At 48.4% G+C, this 11,828-nt stretch overlaps 1 protein-coding gene across 1 annotated transcript in view; it reads left to right on the top strand.

The window, feature by feature from the left end:
- The first annotated feature begins 5,736 nt into the window (after positions 1 to 5,736).
- Positions 5,737 to 11,828, top strand: part of GABRA3 (gamma-aminobutyric acid (GABA) A receptor, alpha 3) — a 60,003-nt gene continuing 53,911 nt past the window's right edge. Inside the window, exons 1-2 of the mRNA XM_010080929.1 lie at positions 5,737 to 5,825; positions 10,140 to 10,261. Of these exons, the coding sequence (XP_010079231.1) occupies positions 5,737 to 5,825; positions 10,140 to 10,261 (211 nt within the window). The remainder of the gene's footprint in view (positions 5,826 to 10,139; positions 10,262 to 11,828) is intronic.

Below are 11,828 nucleotides of genomic sequence, written 5' to 3'. Positions count from 1 at the left end.
AAGTGATTGAGAACTGAAGCAAAACCTCCCCATCAGGGACACAGGGCAGCATGGGCATCACCTTTGTTTATGGTTGCTGCTGCTGCACTGAGTGCTTGCTGGCTGACCATCGCTGCAGAGAGAGAAGAGGCATAGCAGTGATCACCACAAGGCTGGTGTGTTCATAGAGGATTGGGGACTGCTAGGCAGAGCACAGCCTGTGCAGTTTGGATGATTTTGAAATCCTTGAGAGATCTTGAAGGACCTGTCCTGATGCCTGGGACCTGTTTTGCAGAAGCTCCAGTGCCATGAGGAAGAGCTTTAACGAGTTTCTTGTGCTGTGCATGTGCACCTGACTTTAGGAGCAAACATCCAGGTGTTGTGAGGTCACTTATAGTGCTGTGCTTGGCTCTGCTACTGTGCAGGTGGGTGCATATGCTTGGCACCCACCGGGTCTAGATCACCCTCTTGTTCCTCCATGGTAGTGCTTGTACCTGGGCTTTCGGACTGAGGCTGCCTCTACTTCCCAGCCTGTTTTCCAGCTGGCTTCCCAGCATCAGCTCCTCATTGCACACCCCTCCCTTGAGATACCTGACTTGGCAAAGATGTGGAGCAGCTGCAGGTCCTGGGGACTGTGGGCTGACTGGGAGCTGTGAGTGCTCAGCACTCCTTCAGCTGCTGCCACTGGTGTAGGTACACAGTATGTGAGCGTGCTGACCTCATGACACTGCAGGTACACAGCATATCTGGGTGCAGTGATGGGGCAAATAATGTCTTTTGGGCTGCTTCATGAATGCCACCTGCATGATGAGACTATTGCTTAGTGAATCAGATTGTTCCCTTGGCTGTGCATGTTCCAAGGAAGCAGTAATTTGGGAGAGGTATTGGTGTGAGTCCCACCTCAAAATGTACCCAGGTGGATTTATGGGCCTCTTCTGTCTTCATTCCCTTTCTGATGCTTGCAGTCTCCCCCTCTCTGGGCTGTTCTCCCAGCTTTACCTTTCATTCTCCACCTCCAGAGCTCTATCTGTCTTTCCCTTGTCAGCAGTAAGCCTGTGCTAATCACTCTTTTCTAGGAAGGCATTTCAGAATTTTTAATGGTTTCTAGAATAAGGATTTCTGGAACGATCACCCTCAGTGTGCCAAGTCAGGAGATACCCAATGTTAACAGAGTTACTAGGGTACCTTGCTGGTCTGGAAGGTACCAGCACTTTTTTGGTTCCCAACCCACCTCAGTAGGAGCAGGGGCTGGAGCATGTTGCTGTCTTGGGGAGAAGGAAGCTTTTACAATTCTTCGTTCCAGAACTGCACATCCGACAGGAAGGTTGTGTTTCTCAGGAGTGTTGTTTGTTATGCTGTGATGCTCTGGAGATTGGACAGACTGCATGTGCTGGAGAGGAGTGGGTATGTTTATGATGCCTTTAGGTATATGGTTATAAAGAGACCTGCCAAAATCTGGAGTGCGCAGAATTGTAAACTTCAAATATTGCTGGATTCCAGCTGCAAAGTGTTAGCTGGAGTCCTTAGAAAAATCTGCATTTGATTCAGCTATGGAAGTTACCAGCAACTGCAGAATTAGTGATGAATGCATTTGCTAACAGTGCCATTAAGAAATGAGCAATGGACAGATGGAGGAAGGAATTGCAGAGCTGCTTTGAACACATACCATCCCGATAGGCTCCATCTTGCATAGGCATAAATGAGAACCAGAAGCTACAGGATGATGTTTTTTAACTTATATGAAAGAGTCACTCTAAGGAATTGTACCACTCTTTTCTGAGCATAGAAATCTTTGCATTCTGCTTTTTTCTTCACAGATAGTATGCAGTTTCCTTTCAGTGAGAACTAGTAAGAGATTTTGAGTTGTTTTCTTCTTTGAGACTATTACCATCCAATTAGCATTCCTAAACTCTCACTCGGTTACATGCAGTTAAATGCATGTTGCCTGCATCCTCCCTCCTTTCCCCAGAGGATCAGGGATCTGTGCAGGTACTCGGATCAAGACGTTGACTGCTTCAGAACCTTCCTGAGCCAGGAGTGACAGATGAATAGCATTTTGTTTAAGCACCTTTCTGCAAGGACAGCACCAGTTCAGGCTAGAGGAGCCCCAGTGTTACTGGGGGACCGAGGGACCCCTTCCTGCCTGCTCTGCTTATGGGGCAGACTGTCCTCTCCAAGAGCAACTCTTTTGCGGTAAAATCTGAGCAGCTCAGTTACTGAGCTGTTGAAACCAGGACTGGTTTTATCAACCTGTCAGGCCAGAAACCTTGTTATTGGAAGGGATGTGTGGCCAGTAGTTATTTGGCTTATAAAGCACTTGTACTGGCTGAGATTTTATGTGTTCCTGTGACTGGTGCTGGGCTTGGACCAGCAAGAGCCCCAGGAGAGGGGAGGGGTGATGCTGAGAGCTGCTGTGCTGTGGGGACCACACTAGGCTCTGGCTATGGAGAGCTTTGGAAGATCCCTCAAACAGTACAAAGAGTGAAGCCTCCTCCTCTGCAAAAGCCTCCTTGCATCCTCCAGAGATGTGTTTCCTGCGGGCAACAGGGTGATAGGGTGATAAGCACCAGCACTGGAAGGAGGTTGTTCCTTCTGCTGCTCCCCCAGCACTGCCTGGCCAGCCCTGGCTCAGTGTAAGGCTACCAGGGTTCATCACCAACAGCTAAAGCCCCTGTGTTAATCAGTCAGGAATATCAACCACAATCCTCAGGACCAGGTCTGCTTCTCAATCCATCTCTAAGTGTAAAGAAGACAAAGAACAATGCCACACAGCCTCTTCTATCCAGCTCCCCGGGAAAAATGCAATACAAGAACCAAAGGAACGTGGTAGAAAACAGTGCCAAGCTATTTTCCATGCTGTGTTGTCCTTCCCGACCCCATTTTGGAGGCATTCTCTGTGCCAGCAGACTGAGCCATGGCCGGCAAAGTAATCACTTGGGCAAGTAGTGAAAACAGATTTTTCTTCCAATGCAGGTATGTAGAACTGGTTCTGATGCTTAAAATGAGACTTAAGCACATATTTAACTTTATTCAAGCAGCCCTTGATTAGCTATCCTTGGCTAGCACTTTCCTCAACAGAACTATCCAAAGTAGAAAATTTGCCCTTCATGCCCATGTAATATTGAAGGAAAATTGTATGAACGAGGTTTGGTGGGAATGCAGTTGTTTTGAGCTTCTTGGCACAGACAGGCATGTCTCATACACACCTACATGGAAGGTGTAGGTGCTTCTGGCTCTTGCTGCTGGTCCTGTCCCTATCTCTTTCTGAATTACCTTGCTGCTTCATTTTTCTGGTCCTCTTTTCTTTAGCTGCTCTGACCCACCTTTGGTGCATAATCTCACCAGCCCATAGTCTCACCAAATCTAATAAAGATGGTCCAAAATGTTCTAGAGGAGTCCGAACAGTTCCTGCAGAGCCGAGGCACCTGCTGCGAAACCAAAGGGTCCTAGTTTGTGTGGGTATCCCTTGTCAAAAACTTCTGGCAGTGGAAATTCTGACAAAACAAACCATTTACAGAAATCAGCAGCTGAATGGGAGAGTGTTTATTTCAATGTAATTTTTCAGTGGTGGTGTGGGGAGAGGGAAGCCAGTGATGTGGTTTTTTGCTTTTGGCTAGTGTTTGAAATTGCCTTAGGAAAAAAATAATCAATTAAATCCTATTGTATAATATGCAAGTTTAAGTGAAATGAAAGGGAAAAGTAGAAAAAAATAATCTATTGAGGAGCTGCTAATTGAAGGAATTGTGAATTTGCCTTGTAAGAAACATCAACATTTTAGCTGTCGTCGTTGTGGTTTGGAATGAGTCTCCCTAACTGTAGGAATTTCCCATAGAACAGATGTTCAGCCTCTTAATTTGTGCTTCATCAGCAAGTACGTGAATTTCCAAGACTGCTGGAGGGTGGCAGGAGCAAAGGAGCCATCCCGAATCAGGGCTTGTCTCACAGAGGCATAGGTGTGCCCGTGCCAGAAGGCTCCTGCAGCCTCCGGTAAGCGTGTGCTCCTCTGGTGTGAGGGCTGCACTTCTTCCCTAGGTAGCATCCTGATTAAATAAGGCCCAAGCAGACCGGCAAACACTCACATGCACAAGATTAATCCATGCACTGATATTTGCAGGGATTTTAAATGAGTGATGGGGAGGAAGAGAAAGGTAACACATCTATGCAAGGCAATGCTAAGGCCCTCCTGTGCCTGCCATTAGTGAATATCTTGCCAGAACAAAAGCTGAGGTGTGAGTGGATGAGGACTTGTAGTGCCTGGCTCTTACCTTCTGCCTGCGTGGCAGCTAATGTCATCCTAGAGCTGTGCTGAGCTGAAAAGCAAGGATCGGGCTCAGCATCCAGGAATTCTATAGGGTCAAAGTGTTGTGGGGCAACCAGGGGTAGTTGAATGCAAATTGTGGCGTAACACATGGCCCAGCCTGGCCTTGTGCCCCGTCTCCTCTTCCCGTCATCTGTGGCAGGGGTAGCCAGATAGACCTCCCTGCACATACATGATATACATGATCTCCAGGTGTTTCCATCCTGCTCAGCACAGCTCCCTGCTCTCTCTGTGTGGGATTTCTGCTGGGGGTTCCCATCTCCCATGTCCGTGTGTAGAAACACCTGCTCCTTCACTTGCCCCTTTCATCCTGGGTTACCCTTTGCTAGCTGAGAAATGCTGTTCAGGCACTGGGGCTTGGCTTTCAACCCAGCTTCTCCTTCAGCGCTGAAAGGAGCTGCCTGAGGCTCTGCAATGTTGGTGCCTATTGAGCAGGGAAATCCAGAGATCGGATCTGGCTGGCAACAATATCTTGCCCTGCTTTCTGCAGGCTGTAATTGAAGTGAGCCTTCATTTACAGCTTTGGGGGCTCCCACTGGCCGGTTGTGCCTGGCTGCCACAGTGCTGAGCCTCTGCTGGGCTGAATACCATGTGTACCAGACATGAGGAGTCATGTTGGGGAGACGTCACAAGCTGTATTTATACAGGCTGTTGCTTGGCAGTGCTGTTCCAAGGTGCATCAACATAATGAGATACATAAAAGGGGAAGGCAGTTAAATGTGCAATAACATCACAATAAAAGTAAAACTGAGCATTAATGAAAAATCTGAGCACACGAAGTGCAGTACAGTCAAACACTCACACTACCTGGGGCCTCAGTGCCCAAACTTAATAATGATTTCTGGCGGTGTCATTACCAGAATTAAATGAGGACCTAACTGTCCAGAAAAAGATGTTTGGAAAAAGTGGGTCTTGAGCCTTTGCAAGTGGTTCTGCTGTGTGGCTGCCCCCAAGGCAGCACAGGTAGTGGGGTGAGCTAGGAGCTGCTGCAAGGGGAAGGCGGTGACTGAGAGTACGGGGTGAGGAGGAGGAGGAAGCGATGGGTGGAAGAAGAACCAGTGTGGTCATTTTGGAAGTGGAGCTATGCACTTGCTGAAAGGTGCTGAAGCACCTGGGGAGCTACTGGATGTGCTCTGAACATGGGGTGAAGGTTTTTTATGTGTGTGTATCTGCTTGGCTCTGACCCCATGCTGTGGCTTCCCCAGGGCCAGCGGTGCTGCAGGGAATTTGGTCTTTGGTCCCCGGCCAGGTGTCTCTGACTTGAAATACAGGACCTCAGAAATACTGACTGCTGGCTAACATGGATGTGCTTCTGGGAAAAAGTGAACTAAGCATATTGCTTTCCTCCTAGTAAATAAAATCTCTTTTCTCTCCTTCCCCTCTGTGCCCACCCTGGCAGGTTGTGGAGGCTTGCTTGCCAGTCACCGCACGCTGAGGCCATGGCGCTGAGGCTCCCGGAAACGGGGTCGCTCTCTCTCGTTAGCCTTGGAGTCCTAGTCCTGGTTTTGGCTCTCCCTGCTGATGCTGGGTAAGGTGGTGAGTGCTGAGGCTGTTGGCCAAGGCTTCCTCTTGCTGTGATTAAATACCCTGGGGCCTGCACCTGCATGAAGTAGTCCAGGGCAAAGCACTAAAAAGTGTCCCCGCTGTGTTTGACGCTCCTCTCGTCCCCATCCCCATCCCCATGCCTTCCACCTGGGGGAAGTCCCTGGTGGCTGAGCTGACTGATTACATTAGCATTATTGGAGGTTCTCTCACTAAGGACAGTTGTCAGCATTTTTTGTAACAAAACCAGTTTTCAGATTCGGCCTCTGCACAATTCACTCTGGGCAACGACTTGGCTTGGATGAGTTTTAACCTGGAAGAGAGATGCCCCCTGCACTCGAGTTTTTAATACTCTTTTGAAGCAAAGACAATAAAACTGCTTCAGCTGTTTGGCTGTGTATGGTACAGTGGCCCATGAGCAGCACACCTGGTGTGACCTGCTGCAGCACGGGGTTGGGGGGTGCCTGGCACAGAGAGTGCTGCCACCACCCTCACCTTCTCAGCCTCTGGGAGCTGTCAGGAGAAGTTGAAAGCCTGTTAGTCCGTGACAGGCTCTGCAGCCCTCCTTTGCATCCGGCCAGAGCCTCTGCTGAGGCTGGGTGAGCTCAGAGAGGAGGAAGGGAGGCAGAGACACCCCCAGCACTGTCTGCCAGCTGTGGGGAGGGAGGGGCTCTGCGCAGATGGAGAGAAATGCAAATAATACATGACTTCTATAAAAAATTTAGAAAAGCCTTTAGAGTGCCAGGTACGGACACTGAGAAGCTGTCGGCTGAGTTACAAGTCCAGCAGTGATCAAGGATTTTCACGCATGAAAAAATGTCAGCGCTGCCTCTCCTGCTTCCCCACTGCACCCCTCTGCACGCGGCCGTTTGCCCAGCTTCACACTCCTACCCTGTGCTGCCCATGGTGCTTCACCTGCTGGGATCTGATTTTGCATAAGCAAATGCATCTCGAGAACACCGTAACATGTAGATGCTGACCCTCGTACTGATGTAACCGGCTGCCTGCCCCTGTCTGCCTGCACAGGCACAGGCAGCCCCGGGGAACCGGCCTCTTGCCTTCCCCTCCAGCCCATTGGGACTGGGTCCCCATCCCCCTGCCAGCTGCAGAGGGGTGTCAGCAGCTCCCCTGCCTGCAGCTCTGCCTATGCCTTCCCCACCACTGTCCTTTTACTTGCCGTCACATATTAATTGATGCTGCTGCCGCTGCTCCCTTGCCGCCTGTCGTGCGGGTATCGCTCTGGTCCGCAGGAGGATTTGTTTCTTAAATTGCATACGAGGGGACCCTTGTTCAGAGGTTAGCATGCAGATGTATCAGCCAGCTCTCCAGAGAGCATGTGCACGGGGACGCGTGGTGAGGTAATGACTTTTCCTCAAGCCTATCCTAATTAAATTTGCTGTAAACCTCTCTCTGCCCTGCCTAAAGGCTTTTAATTATTTTAAAACCATGATCCCCATACCTCTTTGCAGTTCCTTAGAGTTCTTCACTGGGGCTTTGGGAGAGAGAAATGAGACCTGTCTTTATGCCTTGCTAAAGGGCAGCTTTAGCTTCATGTTAAGGTTAGGTGAGCCAGCCCAGACCTTGGCTGGACTGGGGAATTAGCCCAAATCAGGTACCAGGCAGAGGCGCTGCTGGCTCTCCCCTGCCTGCGCCTTTCCCTCGCCCTGCCTCCCCAGCGCCTCCTGAGTGCATCCCACGCTGCTCACATTGAAGTTGAAACCTCAAATGTCAGGCTAAGTGAAGTGGCTTTGAAATTTGTAAACTCATTTTTCCCATCACTGCTGAGCCTCCGCCAGGGGTTCCTTCACAAAAATCTGTCCTCTCACTCTTTATATTATGGGTAATTTTTAAAGATACCTTATAAAACATTAATGAATGAGCTTTCACGAGCATGCTAGCTGTTCATAAGTTATAGATGGTTATATACCCATCAGCAGACACTGGTACAGATTGCTTTTAACCGTGACATCTATTGAAAGCTGGTACAATTGAAACCTCACTAATTACAGTAGGCATTTTTTAAATGCCTCTAAATTTTACCTATCTGCAGGGAGTTTAGCTATTTCAAATATTTCAAGTCCAGATGAAAAAACAAAACTAATGTTTTGATTCAAATGGGAAGTCTTGAAGGCTGTGATGCAGTTGTAATATCAGCGGTGTTTCAGATCTGACAGGTTGCATTAGGGCTGGGATGGGTGTTTTCCTGACCATGCCTCACCCCCATAACATATGGAAACTGCATTTTAAGCACTTTATTACCCTCTTTGGGCTCTTGTAGGCTGAGCTTCCTGGCTTGGCCACTTCTCCCTGGATAGCAGGTATTGGTTTGCTAAAAACCAGAGGCCAAGTGGCTTTGTGAGAAGTGGGATGCGATCCCTGGAGATGTGAACCTCAAGCACTTGAAATGCAATTTCCTGGAGTGTTTGGTCATTGATGCCGATGCAAATTAATGTCAAAATTACCCAAAATGGAATATTTCAATTAGCTGCAGCATGCTGAATGGTATTGATTCAGCCTGGCTCTAAAAATACCCATACTCTTGCTCTCAGCTTTTCCTCTTTTGCTAGAAAATACTTTTTGCTCTTCTTTTACTTTACAGAAGCTGGGTTTTCTGTTGGGAGAACATTCTGATAGAAAACTCCAAGCCAGCTTTGCTACTTGTCACCCTACTGGCCCTTCACAGAGTATTTACAAATGGACCAGTAGTGTCAGGGGTAACTAGTCTAACCAGATAGCAAGCAGCAGGATTAAGCTTTGAACTCCTTAAATGATATTCGTCTTTCTGGTTTTTTTTTTTCCCAATTATTTCCTGATGCATGCTTAAACCAGTGGCTGCACACATCAACTGGAGCAAGAAAAAATGAGGTGCTAGAAAGCAACAATTCAGGGGCTTCTCTTCCCCTAGGTGCAGGGAGTGGGTCCCTGCTTCAGAGGGTTGTAGGTGCCCTCCCTGGCAGTTGCACCCACGTCTTGCACCACCACTGTCTCTCTAGTTTGCTGCATTCATGGTCTTCATCTGCACAGTGCTCCCCAGTCACTTATCTTTCCAGTTAGCGGCACAGGGCTGATTTGCCAGTTGGAGCTGACCTGGTCCTGAGGGGCTCCTGGTGCTGCTACTGGGGATCCCTCCACTCCAGCAGCCTTTTCTGCGCCTGCCTGGCTGGGCTTCCTCAGCCATTCCACTGCCTGTGTGTGCCTCTTAATCTTTTTTTGGCCTCATTGGTGTCTCTTTTATTTCCTCTTCCATCTTCCTTGCAATCTCTCCATCTCTATAGATTTTTCTTTTGGATTTCTGTTACTTAATCTTCTGCCTTCCCATTTGTTTTGGTCCTAACAGCTATTTCTGCTGGGGAAAGCTGTGCTTGGAGCCACAGCCCTGGTACTCTGTGTCATCTGAAATCTCTTTTAGAGACAGGCAGTTTCGGAAGGATTTGCAGGCTCCTTTTCTGTTGATTGAAAGGGAGATGCGAAATGCAAATGTATTATTTGAGCCTCTTGGGAATACAAAACTGCATTGAAGTTTTTGTTTGGTGAGATGAGCTTTGTTTGAGAAATTTACTACTTATTTTATTCCACCTGGGGCAGAAAATGCCCTGAGGAGGTAATCTTATTTAGGGGCTTCCAGGCTTTTTGCATTGAGCAGAGACAGGAACTTGAAAACTCATTTGGTTTTATAAACAGGGAGAGTTCAACAAACCACAGATATGGTTCATGCAGAGTTTTAATGATGGACTCAGGCTTTAAGGCTGCTTTACTGAATTCCTACTTTTCTGCCTCCCTTCCCTCTTCCCAGGAGCAGAGAACTTGGAAATGGTTTGATATGGTAAATAACTGTCATCACTTCTTCTGTGCTGCCTATAAGGAGATACTGGCACTTGAGTAACTGAGGTTCCCACAGCCTCTGTTCATAAAATGCCCTTTCTTAGGGGCAGGTGAGGGATGCTGGGACAAGGGAAGGCTCCCTGAAAAAAAAAAAAAGGGCTCCTAAACCACCACCCATGGTGCTGCTGGCCCTGAGCATGGAAGGGTGGGGAGGGGGCAGCGGGGATGCCTCAGCTTCCACCATGAGGGCTGCGGTGGCAGAGGCTGGAGGGGAGCTGATTCACGATGACCTGTAGGGAGTCCCGCAAGCGCATCACCTTATCAACAGTTTTACTCCATCCTGCAGTTCAGGGCCCACTGCAGTACAGGCTGGAGCACGAACCAACTTCCCTTCATTTCCAGTAACTGTTCAGAGCATATAAAGAGTAAGTTTCTCTCCTGATGATGTTTTTTCCTCTTTTTTTCTCCTGCGTGCCAGGCTTTCTCAGAAGCATGTTTCAGATGTCGTTGATGACAGCAAAGATAACATCACCATTTTCACTCGCATCCTGGACAGGCTGTTGGATGGATATGACAACCGCTTAAGACCGGGACTTGGAGGTCAGTTGAGTGGAAAGTTTTTTTACACAGCTGTATAGTTTTAGAAATGAGAGGGTGCACTAATGACTTTTTAATAAGTCTGGTGCTGTCAGGACGAGAGGTTAGTTCAGTGCCAGAGTCCCTCTGTTGTTGGTTTCCCCATTTTGAGTCTGATTTTGAGTCTGTGCTATCTTGTTGTTTGATACTTTGTGAGATGAGAGTGCAAGTCTTTTGACTGCTGTGGTCTTCTATGACATTACATTGATAGGCCTGTAGATGGAGCAAATATAATTAAACTTATTTCTGCTACTTTTATAGGCATTACCATTTCAGAAATTATGATACTACCAGTTTGCAGGACCTTGTGTTAGTGTTGCTTTGTAGTCAGTGGGCTTTGCTACAGAGCCTCTACCTCAACATCTTCTCCGTTATTTCCTATGTAGCCATCACCTGGCAAGCTCTTCTTGTGTGCTGCTCTGGGCAGCGGGCAGGCAGCCGGGCTCTGCTGTCTCCTGAGCTGCCTGTAATACCGCTGCCATTGTAGCTACTGCTGTGAGTTTCCCTCCAAGCATCTACAGATGTTTAGGGTGCTTTAGAAAGCAAAAGCGCGGTAGTCACCTCCCCTCCCAATGCTTATGGCGTACATTTAGCATAATGTAAGGAGGCAGAAGAAACAGGGAGATGTGTGGGGAAGACAGATGTGAGCTTTCTTGGTGAGATGAGGGAGACATGGGCCTCTGTGGTTTCTTGGTGTGTTGTTGCCAAGGGGCATTGCTGTGGCAGAGATGACCTCTCTCAGGTGCCAGTGACTGTGTGCCATGGGGGCTGCTGAGGTGACGTCCCTGCACTGCTCTGAGCTCTCCTGCTCCACTGCAGAGGTGTGCTGCTGGACCACGATTCCCACCCAAAGCTGGAGTCGCCACGTGCTTCCCTGTTCCCTGAAGGACCCACTGCCAAGGGAGGTTGGGAACGAGCTTTTCTGAGCTCTTGTGTGCTGACAGGGTCTCTGGTGATATGGCACTAGGCTGGAATTGCACCCCTCCGTTCCTCAGAGCAGCCTCGTTGTCTCTTCTCTTCCCAGCCCCACGTGCCACGGCCCTCTGCCCTGCACTTGTCCAGGAGTACTTTGATACCAAGCAGAGATCATGTAAAATCTGGGGAAGAAGGGTTTCTCTATTGAGCATTTTCACCTCGGATGGGCTGCCATACTGCAGGACCTGGACAGGAAAGGGTTACTGTGTCTGCATAAGGCATCCATCAGTTTTATTGCTTTTGTTGCTTGTTTCTTTCCCCCAGAATTAACTGTGGTCCCACTAATAGCTTTGCTTCCTCAAGTCTCCCTGATGGCTGTATTGATTTAACTGAAGCGAATTCTGAAAGGGGACTGAGGGGGCATTTATGTTCACTGTAGGCTCAGTTACAGACAACCCCATGCAAAGTATTAACAAGAGGACTCCCAGGAGCCCCTTGCTGGGGAAGTTAAAACCTTTCTTGGAACATCTCTGCTCTGTTGCTTTAGATCCTTTAATAACGTGCTTAACATAATAAATTGCCTTTGCCTGAACCAGACATTGCATCTTTAAAGGCT

This window comes from Pterocles gutturalis, unplaced genomic scaffold, assembly GCF_000699245.1.
Source record: "Pterocles gutturalis isolate BGI_N339 unplaced genomic scaffold, ASM69924v1 scaffold17211, whole genome shotgun sequence".
In the NCBI taxonomy this organism is placed as follows: Eukaryota; Metazoa; Chordata; class Aves; order Pterocliformes; family Pteroclidae; genus Pterocles; species Pterocles gutturalis.
Note: the sequence above shows the minus strand (reverse complement) of the source record. Positions and strands in the feature narration are given on the sequence as shown.